This window comes from Erpetoichthys calabaricus, chromosome 8, assembly GCF_900747795.2.
Source record: "Erpetoichthys calabaricus chromosome 8, fErpCal1.3, whole genome shotgun sequence".
Taxonomy (NCBI): domain Eukaryota; kingdom Metazoa; phylum Chordata; class Cladistia; order Polypteriformes; family Polypteridae; genus Erpetoichthys; species Erpetoichthys calabaricus.
In genome coordinates this window covers 125,138,743-125,157,155 of record NC_041401.2, presented here as the reverse complement: position 1 = coordinate 125,157,155, position 18,413 = coordinate 125,138,743, and the positions used below count along the sequence as shown (strand labels likewise).

General features: G+C 39.8%; 1 protein-coding gene across 3 annotated transcripts in view; it reads right to left on the bottom strand.

Moving 5' to 3' along the window:
* Positions 1-18,413, bottom strand: part of LOC114656051 (probable G-protein coupled receptor 153) — a 99,050-nt gene that overhangs the window by 55,760 nt on the left and 24,877 nt on the right. For 2 of the 3 annotated variants that reach the window (XM_028807448.2, XM_028807446.2), the window contains exons 2-3: positions 5,069-5,598; positions 1,767-2,196 (exon numbers count right to left, since the gene is read on the bottom strand). In XM_028807448.2, the coding sequence (XP_028663281.1) occupies positions 1,767-2,196; positions 5,069-5,424 (786 nt within the window). In that variant the 5' untranslated portion in view covers positions 5,425-5,598. The remainder of the gene's footprint in view (positions 1-1,766; positions 2,197-5,068; positions 5,599-18,413) is intronic. The other variant, XM_028807447.2, reaches the window with a different exon arrangement.

The window sequence follows — 18,413 nt, the reverse complement described above, 5'->3', positions numbered from 1 at the left end:
TAGGAGAATATTCGTCAAACAAGGTCATCATTGAACACAGTATATTCACTGAGTAAAACGCTTTGGCAAATTTAACTGATAAACACTAATCCTAAAGATGTGCATATTAGTGCAATGTCTGACTCTGAAATATTCTGGTGTGAAAGGGTCTGGGTGTGTACCTGATGCAGCTCCAGTTCCCCCCTAACCTGAATTGTGAAGAGGGGATTCAAAGACGAATGAAGTTGCAGTGAGTGGTGCCGTAGTTAGTGGTATGATCTCATAGCTCTAGAAATTATAGTCTGATTCACAGCTACGGCCTGGGTAAAGTCATGATGCTACCCCATGTTTTCATATCTTTCCTCTGAGTACTGTGCTTTTCTCCACCAACCCAAAAGTGTATGTTTAATGGGCCTGGTGTGTAAATGGGCCAGGTGTGAACCTGAGTGTGTGTTTGTATGCTGGTAGATAAGCTCCTTACATCCCTGCAACACAGAGAAAAGGTAAAAACAAAAGGTAAACACATGACACTAAAATTCTTCTGCAGATGAATGAGATGAAATATGAACCATCACATTTTGCTATGCAGACATTTTATACAATATAGTGGGGTTTTAAACTCCTGGAAGATACTGAATTGGATATGATTTGCTTGCTACTGAGATAACCTGATAGTGAAATCCAATCTGGATATAAATAAATTTCTTAGCAATGCCCTTAATTCACATAAAGTGGGGCAGAGTTACTGTGAAGTTTGAGAGAATTGACAAAGCATGCCCTAAATATTACGCAAATCAAGCTAACTTGAGAAAAAAACAGAACACTATTTGCTTTTCAAATGAAATAATAATTCAAAGAGACAAGGGTAGGTCCCAATATCTCTCACCCAACACTGTACCAGTCGTCTTTCTCAACAAAGGAGTTTTTCATGTGCCACTGGCAAATACAGAATGATTCAGAAATGTTCTCTGCTGTATCTTCACTTCTCAATATCAGGAGAGTATATATAATGAAGTCTTAGAACATTAAGGCACAGAAGCATACTTTAAAACATATGAAAAAGATTCTTATTAAATGTAAGTAATTAATGCTGAAAATATATCATTATATCATATCATATCATTATTACATATCAAGGTTTGGGCTCTATCTCCTGCTCCCATAATTCAAATAAAGAAATGGTCCTAAGATCAGCCTGTTAGTGTCCCATGTGAAGCTCTCGTCCTTATCTATTAACATAAACATTTCAAAATTAGGGCACACATGATTTAGACTGAAAATGTTAATAGAAGAGACCTTAATCGTATGATTTTGAGTCTTAAAATGAAGACTCAACATGTTTTGCATCTGGAATAAAAAAACCAAAAGGTCATAATTTGTGAAACAACACTGGAGGCTACTCTGGTGGCCCAAGAAGGACCTTCCCATTGGCTTCAAGATGAGGAGATGAAAATCTCCTCTTGCTCTAATATGACATAATTTACTCAACTAGTTTCACTTTGAAAGTACAGATGAGGGCCTCATTTGTATGAAACAACCTAAACCATTAAAAGACAGCCATTTACCAATGTGACATCAAAAATCTTAGGAGTGCCCTAATCCAAGAACATCCTCTGGAATTCTCTTCCTAGTCAGATATTAAAACTCAAGCAGACAAAACATTCCTTTCAGTCAGATACTGGAAAATCCTACCAGAAAAACACATAATATTACCATTTAATAGAAAACACTCTGCACTGAAAGAGCTTTATGGTAATACAAGATTACAAAAGATATACTATACTTACCAAAATTGGGAATCCAGTTAAAAAATCATAGATAAAAACTATTCCACTGATTAAATAAGTGATTTGGAGAGAGGTCTTGATGGGTTCTGAACCGTCAATGGATGATCTTCGCTTCCCCTGAGCATCCTCCACAACTATTGTTGGGACATTAAACTTATTCTTATCAATATTGTGTCCAGTCTGGATTGAAAAAGTCTGAAAAAGGGCAATGCCAATGCAAACTACTCCCATGATGACACTCCCACTAATCAGGAGCAAGAAGCACACTCCAAAACCCAGGCCTATCTCAGTGACAATGAAACGGCAGTCCCGAGCATAAAAGCGCTCTGTGGTGTCATGCCATCCCACAGCTGGTAGTGTAGACAAAATGAAAGAGACCATCCATATGCCCATCACTGTGTGAACTGCTTGCTTCTTTGTATTACTTAACCTAGAGGAGGAGAGGAGCAAGAAAGGACAAAAGAACAGTTAGGAGTTCACTGTCTCATACTTCATTCTAAAGCATAAAATTACAAAGACAGGAAACTTGTACTAGTTCCAAGACAATCTGGCTATACTTCAAGTAATTCATTGTGTTTTTCTGTTCTTGGCAGCTCTTAGTGAGAAAATGACCACACTTCCTTTAGAACATATTGTAACTCATATTGTATTATTTATACATTATTACAGAAAGACAACTTTGGCCAAGTGAAATCTGCATTTTCTACTTAATCACAAAAAGCAAAATAAAAAAATTAATAAATAAATAAAATAAAAAGAGCTATAATGAGACTTATAACAGGGACGGGATGTTATCAATAGGGTGAATAACACATGGATGATGGGTGAATGATTGCAAATCGAAAATAACAGGAGATAGATGTAGATTATTCACCCATCCGTGACAATAATATGTGGATTAATCCAGAGAAAAACGAGCGGGAATGATGTAGGGGACTACATCGGACAGCTGCCAGATGCTGCGCTCACCTGCTATGGGAAATATAAGCTTCACATTTCATGAGAATGCTACTCCCAGTGGCCAGTGAGAAAATCAGAAAATAATTCTGTTACCTGAATTCACTGAGTTGTGAAGTAATGCAGACTTCACAACTCATTCAGATATATAAAGTATTAGGGAGCTTCGCCCCCTGTTCGCTTCGCTCGCCAAACCCCATTTCCATGTTCAAATCGCAATGTATAAAACCTAAACTTGGCGTAAAGCCACGCACAGTTTCACGCTAGCTCAAACCCTGGCGTACGCAAGTTCTCCACTCAGTTTTGCAAACTGGCGGCACCCAGTGTCGAAGCAGTGCTTTTGTTCCAGTGTGGTTTCCTTTTCCTTTTTAGATCCATATCCCTGACGCAGCTTTATCATATACACTGAAATTAACCACATATTGTTTATTAGTTTAAGGCATCTGATTTTAATTAACCTGTAACAATATAATTATAATGGTCCACGGAATGGCCAAACTATTCCAAATACCATAGCTGCTTTAGCATTGTTATTCTCACTGCACCTTCTTCTTCTACTTCTTTCAGCTGCTCCCATTAGGGGTTGCCACAGCGGATCATCTTTTTCCATATTACTCTCACTGCACCACACAGAGTATTTATATCACTGTATCTGAGTGTGGAATCACAGCTCTACAGCAGCTGATCGGAAAGAGAATTATCGGTATACAGCATCTAGCACACGCTGCCTCAGCCATGCTGTCTATTGAACTGCTCCCATACGGAAAACGCTTCAGAGCCTTTCCTGTACTGACCTCGCAGTTCAAAAACAGTTTCATCCAAGAACTATAAATGCAATCAATTAGTCCATCAAGTGATCCTTATAGAACTGTTTGTACTTATAAGTACAATTACCTCACTGTAAACTTGCGATACAGTTATAATATTGGGGAATGGGGGTTTAGTACATTTGAAAGAGACAGTACTGCTGCAATAAATTATTTCATTGAAGGTCGTGCACGACGCAGCAAGCATCTTGTGTGAGGCAGGAACAATCTCTGGATGGAGCACCAGTTTGTCACTATCACAGCGCCACCGTGGTCCCATGTTTAATACCATCATGAAAATGATACCAAAGTATACATCTCAGTATTTAAATTATTCAGAGAACTGTAATATCACGAATGTAATGGATTCTGTGCCCTGTTGGAGGAAGAGAAAGCCCGTTTAAGAAGCACATAGTGATTTACACACATAGAGCACATAGAACAACACATACAAAACAAAGAATTTAATGTGCTACTTTAGTTACGATGGTATTTGAGAAGCTAGTAAATTAAACGATTTTAAGATGAAGTTTATGATGTTCTACTTTAATGACAAAATAACCTGCGTGATTAAAATGGAAATTTCGAGATTAAAGTTGACATTTCGAACTTTTTTCCCACTGTGTGCCTATTTTTTTTTCTTTTCTCTGTACCCTAATAAGCTTCCATATGACACTCAAACGGTGGGCTACAATTCGCCTTTTCACGCCGACTTTGATATCTGACAACTTCATGTGTATCGCACTGACGTTTTTGAATTCTTTACAACGTTCTGCTTTTTCACCTACTCTTTGTCTTTTATTTCCGGCCCCGGGCGTGGTTACATCTCTTGGCACAATGTCTTGTCTCGCAGGACTTGAAAGTGCCTCTCTGAGAAAATCACGTCTCATCTCTTTTCCCAAGATTTTTTTTTATAATAGAAAGAAATAAATAATCACCAGTGGTCAGTCAATCATTTTCCAACCTGCTATATCCTAACACAGGGTCATGGGGGTCTGCTGGAGCCAATCTCAGCCAACACAGGGTGCAAGGCAGGAACAAATCCCCGGGCAGGGCACCAACCCACCGCAGATCACCAGTGGTGTTTGTGGTTGCTTTGTTTTGTGAGCAATGTGATATCAGCCAATGTGTTTCCTTTGTTTTTAAAAAACAAAAAAATACAGTAAATCTTTCATTCCTTTTAACGCAGGCTGTGCAGCAAATTAATATCATATTAAAGGTTCAACATCATAAACGTCACATTGGAAAATCAAACCAGTAAATGAAAACTGCAAATGACAGCAAAATTTATACTGGAATTCATGTCATAAATACAATGGCACAATCATGAGATTCTCCTGCTGGAACTGCATTAATAAATAAATAAATAAATAAATAAAATAATGTCAAAACAATAATAACTCCTTAAAAGCTGACACAGGAAATGAAACAAATAAATGGGTTCTCCAAAAATAATGAAAAAGGTTAAGAAAAACATGTATACCATAAGAAAAATAAACAAATTTCAAAAGATAATTAATAAGGTAGTGAGATTCTCACCTGTAATTGACAGGCCAACGGACCATCCACATGCGATGATAGGACAGAGAAGTAACAGAGAAGCATGTGACAAGTGTCAAAGTGTAAAAGGTGGATACAAACACCTTGCAGAGACCCTCGTTCCACTCATAGTCTGAGTGCTGCCGTCGTAGCTGGATGACGGAATACATTGTGATGGGAATGCCCATGTTCAGGATATGTGTGCCAGCCAATGTGCAAATTAGGAATTCCAAGGGCTTCCATTTCTTTTGTTTGGCGCTCACACTCAGTATCCCCCAGGTATTGGCCAGGATTGAGACGCCTGAGCAGACCAGCCAGGCCAGTGCGTTGCTGTTGAGGATCTGCTCATCATTCATGGTGGAGCCTGAAGGCGCGATTGGGCTGGTGGGCAGTGAGCCGTGCAAAAGGAGAAACAATTGGGTGGGTCTGGTCCAGAGCAAGCATCCTAGTACAGGTGAAGGTATTGTTCCAGGAACCAGAAGGTGGTGCTCGCTGTCATTGCAGCTTACTACTGCATCCTGTGGTTACTGCTAAAGAAAAGAAATTGTACTGGTCAGCCATTAATTGATTCACAGAATGAGAAATTCATTGTAATTATTTTCATAACTAACACAGAATATTTAATATAGATATATATATATACACACACACACACACACACAAACACATGCAGTCAATTCTTGTTGTCCACAGGGGTTAAGAAAGACCCTACATATTATATGAATATAGAGAAGCACTGATCCTAAGGGACAAATTGGGTTAGGTTCCAGCCCTCTTCTGTTGCCCCTTGAGGTTTGGTCAAGATTCTTCTATTATTTCACCTGTGGAAATCTTATTACAATGTTTATTTTCTCTATTGTCAAGTTTGAACGTCTTCTAGGTGTTCTACCAGAGCCACATGTAACTGCAACGGGATTCATCCAGGACCACAATAAACTATTCAGTTGGTAGTAGTGACATGTGGTGTGTGCTAAGGGCAGGAACTTAAGCAGTTCAAGCTTATGATCCAACTTTACTGGGAATTCCTTGTTCATAACAAACAACTGTAAGCCTTAGTCCCATCATGATCAGGGTTCAAAGGCTTACCCACACCTTGCAGTGCCAGGAAGACGCATATTGACCCTTTTAGTGTACTGCAAATTCAGCTCCAACATGTATGGGTATCACAGGCCTGTTCTTGCTCAATCTCACATGTTGCTCATGCGCAACAGGCCTTTTGGAATTTTTTTCTTTTCTGTGTGTGGCCATGAATTCAACTCTCTGATATCTGTTGTTTCCACATCACTTTACTTGTGGGAAGAACCTTATCTGCAAATAAGCGCAATTAGACTGAGAGTCTCGCAAAATGGGCTACACTTTTATAAAAGTTGATAACTGAATAAATGGATTCTGAGGATTTACTGTATATTTATATTCTATATGGACAAAAGTATTGGGACACATCTCTTAATTACTGAATTCTGGTGTTTCAATCTGACCCATTGCAACAGGTGTATAAAATCAAGCACCTACCCATGCAGTCTCCATTTCCAAACATCAGTGAAACAAAATGGGTCATTCTCAGTGCTTACTTCATGTGTGGTACCGTGATAGGATGCCACCTTTCCAATAAGATGATTTGTGAAATTTTATCCCAGCTAGATATTCCACAGTCAACTGAAAGTGTTATTATTGGAGAGTGGAAGCATTTAGGAACAACAGCAACTCAGCCACAAAGCGGAAGACCACGTAAAGTCACAGAACAGGGTCAATAACTGCTAAGATGCATGGTGCATAAAAATCACCAGCGCTCTTCTGATTCAATAGCTGCAGTGTTCCAAACTTCCACTGACATTAACTGTGCAACGGGAGCCTCATGGAATGTGTTTCCATGGCTGAGCAGTTGCATGCAAGCTTCACATCACCAAGTCAAATGCCAAGCGTTGGATGGAGTGGTGTAAAGCACACTGCCACTGGACTGTAGAGCAGTGGAAACATGTTCTATGGAGTGATGAATCATGCTTCTCTGTTTGGCAGTCAGATGGGCAAGTCTGGGTTTGGCAGATGCCTGGAGAACATTACCTGCCTGACTGTGTTGTGCCAACTGTGAAGTTTGGTGGAGAAGGGATAATGGTGCGGGACTGTTTTTCAGGGTTCGGGTTAGACTCCTTACTTTCAGTGAAGGGAAATCTTATTACTTCAGCATACCAAGACATTTTGGACAATGCTGTGCTTCCAACTTTGTGGAAACAGTTTGGGGAAGGCCCTTTTCTAAACCAGCATGACTGTGCCCCTGTGAACAAAGCAAGGTCCATAAAGACATGGTTGGATGAGTTCAGTGTAGAAGAACTTGATTTGCACACACAGAGCCCTGACCTCAACCCATTGAACTGGAATGGAGATTGTGAGTCAGGCCTTCTCGTCCAACATCAGTGCCTGACCTCATAAATGCTCTACAGAACGAATGGGCACAAATTCCCAAAGAAACACTCTTGTGGAAAGTCTTCCAAGAATAGTGCAAGCTGTTATAGCTGCAAAGATGAGGACCAACTCCATATTAAAGTCTATGCGTCTGAATGCATTGTCATTAAAGTCCCTATTAGTGTAATGGTTAGGCATCCTAAGACTTTTGTCCATATAGTGTATATATATTACATATTATATAAATACAAACATTATATATTACACACATGATATAATTCATACATTATATATTATGTAAACAACCTTCATTAGTATAATTAACATCAATGTAGTCACAGTTTTCTCTACTTCAGGTCCTGACAACTGATATTCCAGAATAGAGTGAAGACTAATAAAGACAGACAGGAGTTTCACCTGTGGAAATCTTCATAAACATTTTGTACAGAGGGGATTCATATCAATACACAAGATTATAAGGCAGTACCAGCCAGTGGTGTCAGATTCAGACCAGGTGTAATGGGCGAAGTCATAGCCACAACTAAATGCAGCAGAGAAGAATGCTCAGCAAGAGTGTACTTGAATAAAACCAGAACATCAAAAGTCTGCCATCAAAATAACTGAGAGGGACCCACTCCCCTTACCATTATTAAAGCAATCGACAAAACCAGAACCCAAATATTTAAAATACACCCTCAATACCATTACAAAATGTTGTGATTATGGCACAAAGTCAAAATATCAGAAGGGAACTGCCTACATCATGGTATTATATAATAATGTAATCGCTGCACTAAGGCAAAATAAAAATATGAGGTGTATGACCGATCTTGTATAAACTGTCATTAAATGCCTTAATCGAGGCATAAAGCCAAACTATTTAAGCATATGCCTTTACACTACCATCCCTTGATTGCTGCAGAAAAACAAAACATTGGGAGTGATGCTATTTCCCCACATAATGTTATTAAAGGCCTAAATGTTGCCAAAACTAGTAATGCATTCCCCCACATTGGTATTTAGTGTCTCAGTTGAACAAAATCAAATATACTGAAAGGCTAAGAAAAAAATATATTTGATCTGTGAAATGTGAAGGAGAACCCCAGTCCCTTGAATGAGGAGGGGAAACCTAAATTACACAGGTCAGAACTCTTCATGCATTGGTCTTTTAGCCAAACTCCCACAAACAAATGAGTGGACCACAATATGTGCCTGTAAACATCCATCCACATCAGTGTCACACATAAAGATATGACACTTTTGAGAATCATTGGAATTACAGATTGGGAATTTTTAAACGTGACAAAAAAGAACAGCAACAGTACAATATTAATAAACAAACTAGGATAGGGTCAGAAGGAGTTAAGGCATCTAAACTGCAATAGGAAAAATGCCTTCTAAAACTTACATAAGGGAGGTTTCAATTTGCTTGTATATCAACTTCACTGATGATAATCACCTTTAAAGTACATGGGAATGAACCCATTCTGTTGAAGATACTGAGATGTAAAAATCTAAGCTAATTCTAATGAAGGACCACATCATAAATTCCAAATAAAGTATCTTGGATTAGGAAGTTATTCAGACTCAAGTGAAGTGATCCCAAAAGCTAAACCTAACTGAATCTCACAATCGAGGCAGGTTTGCTACTGTGCAAATAGACCATTCAAATCATTCTATGTCAGTATAATGAAAAACACCAGATGCGTGTGACAGATGTGAGAGTATTTTCAAAAGTTACAAGCTAGACAAGATTTTCAGCTAAAATTGGTAAAGATAAAATCAGTTCTGATTAAGCATTCTGATGCAGCACTGTCTTAACGCATGGGTATGCTGGGCAGTTGCCCGTGGGCCCCATGAGCATAGGGGCCCCAGTGCACTGCTTTGCCCGGGTGCCTATAATGCTGTTAAGATGGCCCTGTTCTGATGAAGACAGTCCAAATGACAAAGTACAATTGAGTACTTGGTATCACAGAGTTCAAGGCAACTTAGAGGAGATGAACCTACAGTTAAAGACACAGACTGAGGAAAGCCACACTTTTGGGAGAACTGTATAATTCTTGGTGTTTCCCCAAGGATCCTAAAAAGTGCTGTGTCTGCTGGCAATAAACTAGAAGAGGTGGAAGGGAAGTTAAGGCGCCTAGACTACAGCAGGAAAAATCGCCTCAGAATGCATCTGACAGCAGTTACATAAGGGAGGCTTTGATATGCTTGCATCTCAGCTTCACTCTGAGTCATCCTGGTCTGTCAGGAAGCTGGCAGGCTGCGAATGGTCTTGGTGTTGAATGACAGGTTTTCTTAAAAACATGAGATTTGCAAAAAATGTGTCCAAAATAATTAAACTGCTCGAGGTTCTCCTTCAAAAGTGATAAAATGCTACAGGGCTCACACCTTATGAAAAATATTTTGCAAATAGGGAGATACTGTATGAGCATATGGTTAAAGGGTCTTGGAGTGATCTCCACATTGGTGCTGTATTCAGTGCTGCTGACTCACAGCTCTGGAGATATGGGTTTGAAACCTGGTCTTATTGCTGCCTATGTGGATCTTGCATATTTTTCACAGCATCCCAAATCCCAAACACCTTTGCTAGATTAACTGGTAGCTACACTGGCCTGTTATTAGTGGGTGCCTTTTCATGGACTTGAATCCCATCCAGAGATGGTTCAGAATATCAACCCTTGTCATATGTTTGTTTTAAAATAAAATGCAGAAGATGAAAAAGTTCACCTAGAGCACAAATACAGCATTGGCCAATCAAAAAAAGTGAATAAATTCACGTAATGCATGTATACAATATACAGTATATACCATTACTAGGGTGGAGTTTCGCAAGACAAATCAGCGCTTGAACACACAACTTCTACTTTGTTGGTTCTACAAATAACACGGGCTACACGACCACCAGGAGAGACTGAAGGCTTATTAAATCTAGTCAAAATGGCCATACTCAAAAGATGTCTGTAGCAGTTTGTAACAGTGCTACCGGGGAGTAAAAACTTAATCTCCCAGCAGGGGCTGCTGGGCACAAAAAGGCCAGCATGAGTTTTAAAAGGGGGCCAGTTTTACAGAGAGAGGAGGTTGTGTTGTGTCTGGAGTTACCCGTCTGTTCTGTCTTCCTGTTCCCTGCCTTTGGATTATTGATCTTGTCCTGGATTATCTCCTGTTTATGTACATGGACTGCCTGGTGTCTGCCTGCTGCGTGAAGACTGAATTGGATTGTTCATCGACCTTTGGAGACGGAGCGCTCCCAATCCCATCACTCTTCATCATCAGGATATAGCGGTAGGACTGTTTGTTTACATTTACTTACAGCGATCTGATCTCTGGATTATTTAATCTTCATCATTTCACTACATTGGACTAAGGACTTTGTTATGGACTTTATCATGTGTAGTTTTTGTTAGTTGTTTGATGTTTCTGAGTTTATGTTTATTGTGTATACGCTGGAAAAAGAACTGAGGTGGGATTGTTTTAGTTTTTGTAGTTATATTTCATTTATTTCTGTTTAATACATTTGTCAATTTCTGTTTTATTGTCGTTTGCTTCTTGGACTCTGTGAGGGAGTGTGAGGGAGTCGGGCTAAGGCTGGGTCTTAGCCAAAAAAATAAAAAATAAATCACCGTCAACAGGTGGTGTGAATCTTAGCTGGGTCTTTTTCAGACCGCTACAAGTTTGACTGTAATCTAAACTTACTTGATATGTGTGTGTGTGTGTGTGTGTGTGTGTGCGTATGTGATGATAGACCTGTATCACATTCAGAGATGAATCCTGCCCAAAGTTTCATGCTGTTCTGATAGGATGTAGCTCCCAGTGACACTGTATTGAAAAAAGCAGCTGAGAAAATGAAAGGGTGGATAGGTCTCCATGGAGTAAGAAAAGCTCATTTCTCAAAGAGTAGTATTTGTCTGGACACTGCAAAGATTTATGGGCAGTTAACTGCACATCAGCAAGGTTTTGAGATTTTTGTCATATATTTTCTATATTCTTCATGTTGTAAAGCCTGGCTAGCTTGGTACAATATATGTCTGGGATACTAGACTGCTGCTACATGATATTAACAACATGACATGGTTGACATGATCCCACTGCTGGTGTATGATATTCCTGTGCCTAGTAACCATTTTCTTTCACTATAAAAGCAGGCCTTTGCTACAGCAAGAATTTTAGATCTTGTTTTTTTTTCTTCAAAAGGGCATCTCTGTCATTTTTAGGTTTTTATGAGCTTGTGCTGTTTTCCAGGTGGCTTTTTCTGCACTTATGATACCCTTTGTTTTACCTCTGTCACCTGTTTTAGTTTTAGTTTGTTTTGTGTTGTCCCCATTTTTAGAACTGTACTGGCTACACCTATTAGGAGTTAGTTAACAATGGCAGGCACTCAAAGAGTAAAGAAGGTAAAGCCAGCTCTTGTGCAATCTATGTAGGGCTGCCTTTTAACTTCCTTTTCAGGTTACTGTATGAGTCCTTTAGGTTTTCAGCCTCACTTGCTGTTGAAGCCTACTTCTCACTGTTTAAATTTCATGCAATTCATTTTTGTGCCACCAGAAAATGCATTTCATTTATTTTCCTTTTAAATGCCTGCTGGTTGTGACAGACATCAAGTAGGCAGATGGTGACAGAGAGAAGTTATGGTTCAGGATGTGAGGAGAGAAAGCAGTTTGACTGAGCATTAGTCAAGTTAGCTATTAAGTACAAACATGAATAAACTTTAAAAGCATGACAGTCCAAATTCATCCTCTAGACCTCAATAAACCTCTGTGTCTTCGATGCCTGCGACTCTTATAATAAACATCTCGCTGCCAACATTCCAGTAACTAATAGCAACATTGCAGCATTGCTGTGCTTGATGTAAAATAAAATGCAGGTCATGTCTCTCTAAGTTCATTAAATGCACACACACATCATTACCACAACTGAGGCTTTATCCGGGAGGTACCAGAACACTCTTGCTTTCATGGTTCTACAAACAATATGGCCTAAACACTCGCAGGTCGGGAGCACAGGATTCATCATCCATCATCAATTATTTTATAAAGCTGAGAGTAATATGAAAATGCCTCCATTGTAAACCTATTTTTTACATTTACAGATTAATTTAGAGTAGGAACATATTACAGCTACAATGGACCTGAGATAGCAACAGACCTTGGACAAGATGAAAGTCAGAGTAGAGTGAGGGAGTCTCCTGCTGTACAAAATTTGATACCTTCACAATTACAGAAGTCAAAAGTCCAGTGGCAGTAAGTCTCATTTAGCTGAACTTTATAAGATGTTGCTTCCTGACTCATAGGCCACATGTTAGTGGATATGTGAGAACGTGAAACAAACAGAGCTGAGGCCCTGAGTGATTTCTCACTAGTGACAGTCTACTGCTGGGCACACTCACTAATCAATGCATCCTATACGTTTTTGGGATATGGGAGGAAATTGGAGAACACAGACAGTACCCATAAAAGACATGGGGAGAATTTATGTTCTGGGAATCAAGGCTAGGTCTCCAAAGCTATGAGGCATAAAGCACTTCACAAAATGCAGAATAATGAAGAATGCTGGTTTTAGGGTCCTTGGGCAAGCAGCATATCTGTGACAACTGGGCCCACATTTGCAATACGGAAGTATAATGCTTGGGCATCTAGAAATCCCTAGATGGAGGATGACCTTAGTATACCCTAGGGGAACCAGGGGGATGATGCATTCCCCCAGAAGTCTTCATGCAAAACAGTTCAGCCACTGGAAAGAAGCCAACAGCACGATTAGGAAAATCCATTAGCAGAGAGTTCATTTGTTTTATTGACCATTTTTTTTTCTTTTGGCAGATGTTCCTCCCCCCTTCAAAAAAACAGATGAGCTACTGAATATTACAGGGCAATTATGTAATTAGGGCACACACTATACGATTCATTAGCTACATAAAACATAACTCAGAAACTGCTTATTTTATGTAAATTCACTTCATAAATGGTGTCATTATTACAAACCTGTAAAATAAATATAAGGCTCTGTTTTTTTTTGCTCTTTACGCTGTCTTCTGACAAGCCGCTAATGCAGCACCTAATCTCGTCAAATGGTGAAGCAAAAAAAAAGTAAACAAATGTTGAAGCCTTTTTTCATTCTCTTGTCCCACACGGATTTAGTATTTTTTGCAGAGACGCCCACACAAATTAAAAACAAATCTCTAAGCAGCATCAAAGAACAACACATTACATTAATTTTGAATCAGTAGCCTATTGTGTCAGGACTCGCTGCCCTCAAATCAAAATGATTATTATTAGCATAATGATAATAATGAAGTACCGCTAAAGAAAGTATATTGTACAATACAGAGCAGTTAACAGAACAGGGGTGGCACAACACATTTGTGTTTGATACCTCACAGCTATAAGGACCTGGGTTCAAATCCTAGCCCCTTCATTATCTATGTGGAGCTTGTATGTTTTGCAATATGTGACTGTGCTGTGGTACTTTCATAGTCAAGTGAGGAGCATTCAGTGGGATGGCCTGACACCCCATCCAGGACTGGTTGATGCTTGGCATGTCAGAAATAATAAATTGGGTTAATTAAAAAGATAGCTGATGCTGTGCAGAACATACCATCGATCACCACCCAAGCCACAGATTTGATAAAGGACCACCAGGTAGTGTGACTGATGCAGGTATGACATAGAAATATTCAGAAACAAATGTGAGTATTTAAGTGTTTGTATACTTGCGTGTCCTATATTAAAGTGGCCCTGAGCTGCCTGACAATGTACCTACAAGGAGTAAGCGTGGATTTTATGGCTGTGGTTTTTCATGCAAAGTTTGACATTTATGACTATAAGCAGTTACACAGGAAAGGGCAAGAAATCTATGCAAAATCATGTCAATGCTTATGCATTTTACCGTGCAACGGGTGGCATTTATCCATACACATGAATTCAGAATAATCGACAAACAGACCAGATCATGCACACACATGTTAAGTTGGGGTATGCAGACAAAACTGAAAGCATTTTGTTGAAGAGTTCAGACTCATTGAGAACAGTGGCATTCAATGGCTTCACTCTAATTCCTGTGGTTAGTGCTGTATAACGGCTCAGCTGATTTTAAAAGGAATAAAATGATAACACAATACAATTACTGTCTACAGTAGAAAAGAAATACCACAGTCGACACCTAGAAGTACACATGACAGCAGAGTGTTGCCATGGGTTTGGATTGTGGCATCCGAAAGAGAAATGCTGGATTCACCCTTCAGACACAGAAACATGGCAAGCATTGTTTCCCTCCTGATCTTGGAAAAGGGACCTTACAATGGAAGTGTCATAAGCTGTAACAAAGCCAGGGACAGACATTTGTCATATTCTGAACAAATCATTGACAATGGTGAATGCCTAGGGAGGCAGCTGGATGGCCAGCTGGCAAAGGAGGAGGAGGGATATGTGAAGGTTATTATGCATTTGGTTTGATAGATAGATAGATAGATAGATAGATAGATAGATAGATAGATAGATAGATAGATAGATAGATAGATAGATAGATAGATAGATTCCAAACCCAATGACGACACTTCCTGGCCCTGCCCCGATGATGTCACTTCCAGTTCCAGACCCCAAGATGACATTTCCGGTTCCTGCCACAAAGACATCACTTCCTCTGCCTGGCTTTAAAACCGTCATTTTTACCTATCATGATCATTCTATTGATGGACCGAAGTCTGTTGAGACCTGTTCTATGGAACCAACCATTCAATTTTGGCAGCCTAATTCAAGTGTACGGGCGGCTGCCCCCAAACCTCTTTCTGTGTCTGTCCAGTCATTTCACAATATGTAGATTTCTATCTATGCACAGTTAGGCGTTTTTTTTTTTAATTTCAAAATGTTTCTGCAAGTTGCTAAAGCTGTTGCATATTGTATTCTGTTTTAATGATATAATCCATTTTTAGCTCATTTCACAAAAAGCTGCTAGATATCCTAACATCACCAGACTTAACATAGGAAGAAAACCTGGATTAAGAACCAGTCATTTGAGGAAAAAAAAATCATGTACACACCTCCACGTACTCATAAAGTGTCATTTTAGAGCTACAATTTAATGTAAGGTGCAGAATACCTGGACAAAATCTACATAGAGAAATGGTGAATTTCGGACTGGGTGATATGGACTTAAATTGATATTGCATTTTGACCTAAAATACAATATTCAGTATTTCTCGATTAAGTTCTCAAAATTCCTTAATGGTTAAAGATCTGTGCTATATAGACAGGTATATACAGATTTTCTATACAAAGTCAAAAACCTCATATATTTTCTCAGAAAAATATTATGGAATATTAGTAAATGAAGAGCTTTTTTTCTCAACAGTGAACACATTTATAAATTAGCTGTGCCTCAAAGAAACATCTCAAATAGCACAATTTTTCCAAGTGTTTTTGCTTTATATCTCCTCTACTTATTTTTGAGTTTCCATTGAACGTATTAAGTTCAACAAGTTGCCTGTATTGCTGGCATCTGTGTCTGCTGGTCAGTAAACACTGCTCTCTTTCTCTCTGTTTGACTGTCCTGCAAGGGGCAGTCAAAAAGTTCCCAGAATTGTGATATAGTGGGAGAGTGAGAGATCAGATTACGCACACATTGTTGTGGAGGGGAGCGCAGCAGGTCTGTAGACCAGTTACAACAGGTCTGGATTGGTTTTGCCAGGTAGTATTGTTTTAATTACTGTTTGAGTTAGACGTGTGCATAGTCATTCCGTGCAATGTCACAGTTCGAACAATGTGCTAGCATCAAGTTCATGTGCAAATTGGGGAAATCAGCTTCAGATACACTAGCGGCACTGCACTTGAGAAAACCTACAGTTCAACATAGTAGAGCACCAAGAGACCTAAAATGGACCTGCTTGGCTCTCCAGAGTAGTTGCTGGAAAGTCTTGATGCTCAAATCCATAATCTGGAGTGCTGTTTGCAGCAGTAGTACAGAGGGAAGACAGCTGACAGACTCCCACCTCTATAGATCCACAATTGCTTTTCCATCTGCTAAGGTCCATTAGCCTGGGTAAGCAGACGCTGATGTAGCTTCGGGCTCACAGAGCTCAGGAAAGATGCAGTAGATTGAGTTGCCACTGACCCTAAGTGAGTTGTGAGAAGCAGGGCTGGTGGTATTAATGCTGTAGGTACCAGACAGGAAGAACAGGCATCCCGACTGGGATAATGGAAGGATTCATGCCCGCCCAGGATGCCATAATGGGAGAAGCAGGTGAACGGGCTCACCGGAAGCAGTTAATACCCCTACACGACAGGTGGCAGTGTTCCTCAAGGATGGACCAGCTTAAGACACCTGCAGGGTGGCATGGGAGTTGGAATCCAGAAACGCAGCCCTGTCAGGGTCTTTTTGAACCCAGGACTTTCCTGGTTTCTGTACAACCCAGAAATTCTCCAGACGTCAAGAAGCGGTTTAAAGCGGGTTTAAAAGAAAGCCAGCTGTCTCACTTAAAGTGTGTCAGACTCGGAAGGGAGTGGGCAATGCTCCTTTGGTGGAGAAAAGAGGATTTGTGAATTGCTGATTTTTCTGTTAATTATATGTGGAAGGAATTGTGGAAAATAAAAATCGTTTATTTGAATCTGGAATTGTGTTAAGTATTGCTGTGTCTGTGGTAGTGGTTACAATGTGCAGGGCAAAGGACAAAGCAGATCATAAAGGCATTGTGAAGTGGTGAAGAGAGAGTCTCAAAGCCAAGATCTAGACTTGGAACACTGTTTAGTGAAGGAAAACAGCCAAGAGACCAGTACATCTGCATCTCCACACAAGGAGGTTTGCCTGCTAGCTAATAACTGACCAGCCTTGAACGCTTCTGCTGCACCACATGACAGTGTAGCACTCAACATCCCAGGAGTGCCATTTGACAACACAGCACTCACAATCCATGCTGATATGCTCTCGTCACCAGCTACACAACTGAAGCATGAGAGATCACGCTGCTGTTTCAACGAGTTTGTGCGGCATTGCAAGGAATGGGAAAGCAGTCGCTAGGGACGGCGACTTCAGCAGGATGGCTATATAATGGGTGCTGACAAGTTATATCAGCTAGGAATGAGTCACCCAAGTATGACCTGGCATTACATCACCAGTGGCAGGGGTACTTTTCCAACTAGTGCGTCAAAGGAGAGCCATCTTTTTAAGGAAGTCGAGCCACCTCAAAGAGCCATGTAAAGAGCAGAGAATCCATCCATTGCAGCACTCGGCACCAATGCTACAATACTTTATTATTCTATTACTAACCTCTGTTCACTACTTAATATGATTGTAAACTTGACATCCTCCAATAATTAACACATTCAAAGATTACCAAGACAACTCATTTATTAATGCACTATACATTGAATATTCATTATTTTAATTAGAAAGGTCAATTCACCTGCTAAAAATGACCAGTAATGCAGCTTACCCCAATAACTGATACAGAAGGCTTCTGTTTTCATTCCTGCTTACAGAGTTTCAGTGCAGAGTGGTGACAGCATGAAAGGGTTTAAGCTGTGTAGACATGTCACTTCTATTGTGATGTGAATTAGTGGTTTGTGCAGTTATCTGACCACTGACAAAGAATGAGTATTTTTAGGGTACATCTTAAGTAGGAGTAAGTGTGTTTTGCAATATGGTGAGTCACTGCAGTTGTTATCTCCTTCCATCTGCTGCTTGTTCACTCATACAGTAAGCAATGGAACAGTAAACATTTTATGGAACTTTGCTTGGCAGACACCCGTTTTGCCAGAGAGGCAGAAAGGCACGTATCAGGTGCTGAACATGCATGGGAGGGCTCTTCATATGCGGTAATGTGTTTTATCTTTAGATGTTGTACTCTTTGGTAAAATGAAACCATTTGCAAACAGCAGAGCGAACCCTACCGGTCTATACTTTTCCTCTTCTGATCCTTGTTATATTTTTTCTTAAGCTTGTCATCACTAGGAAGCAT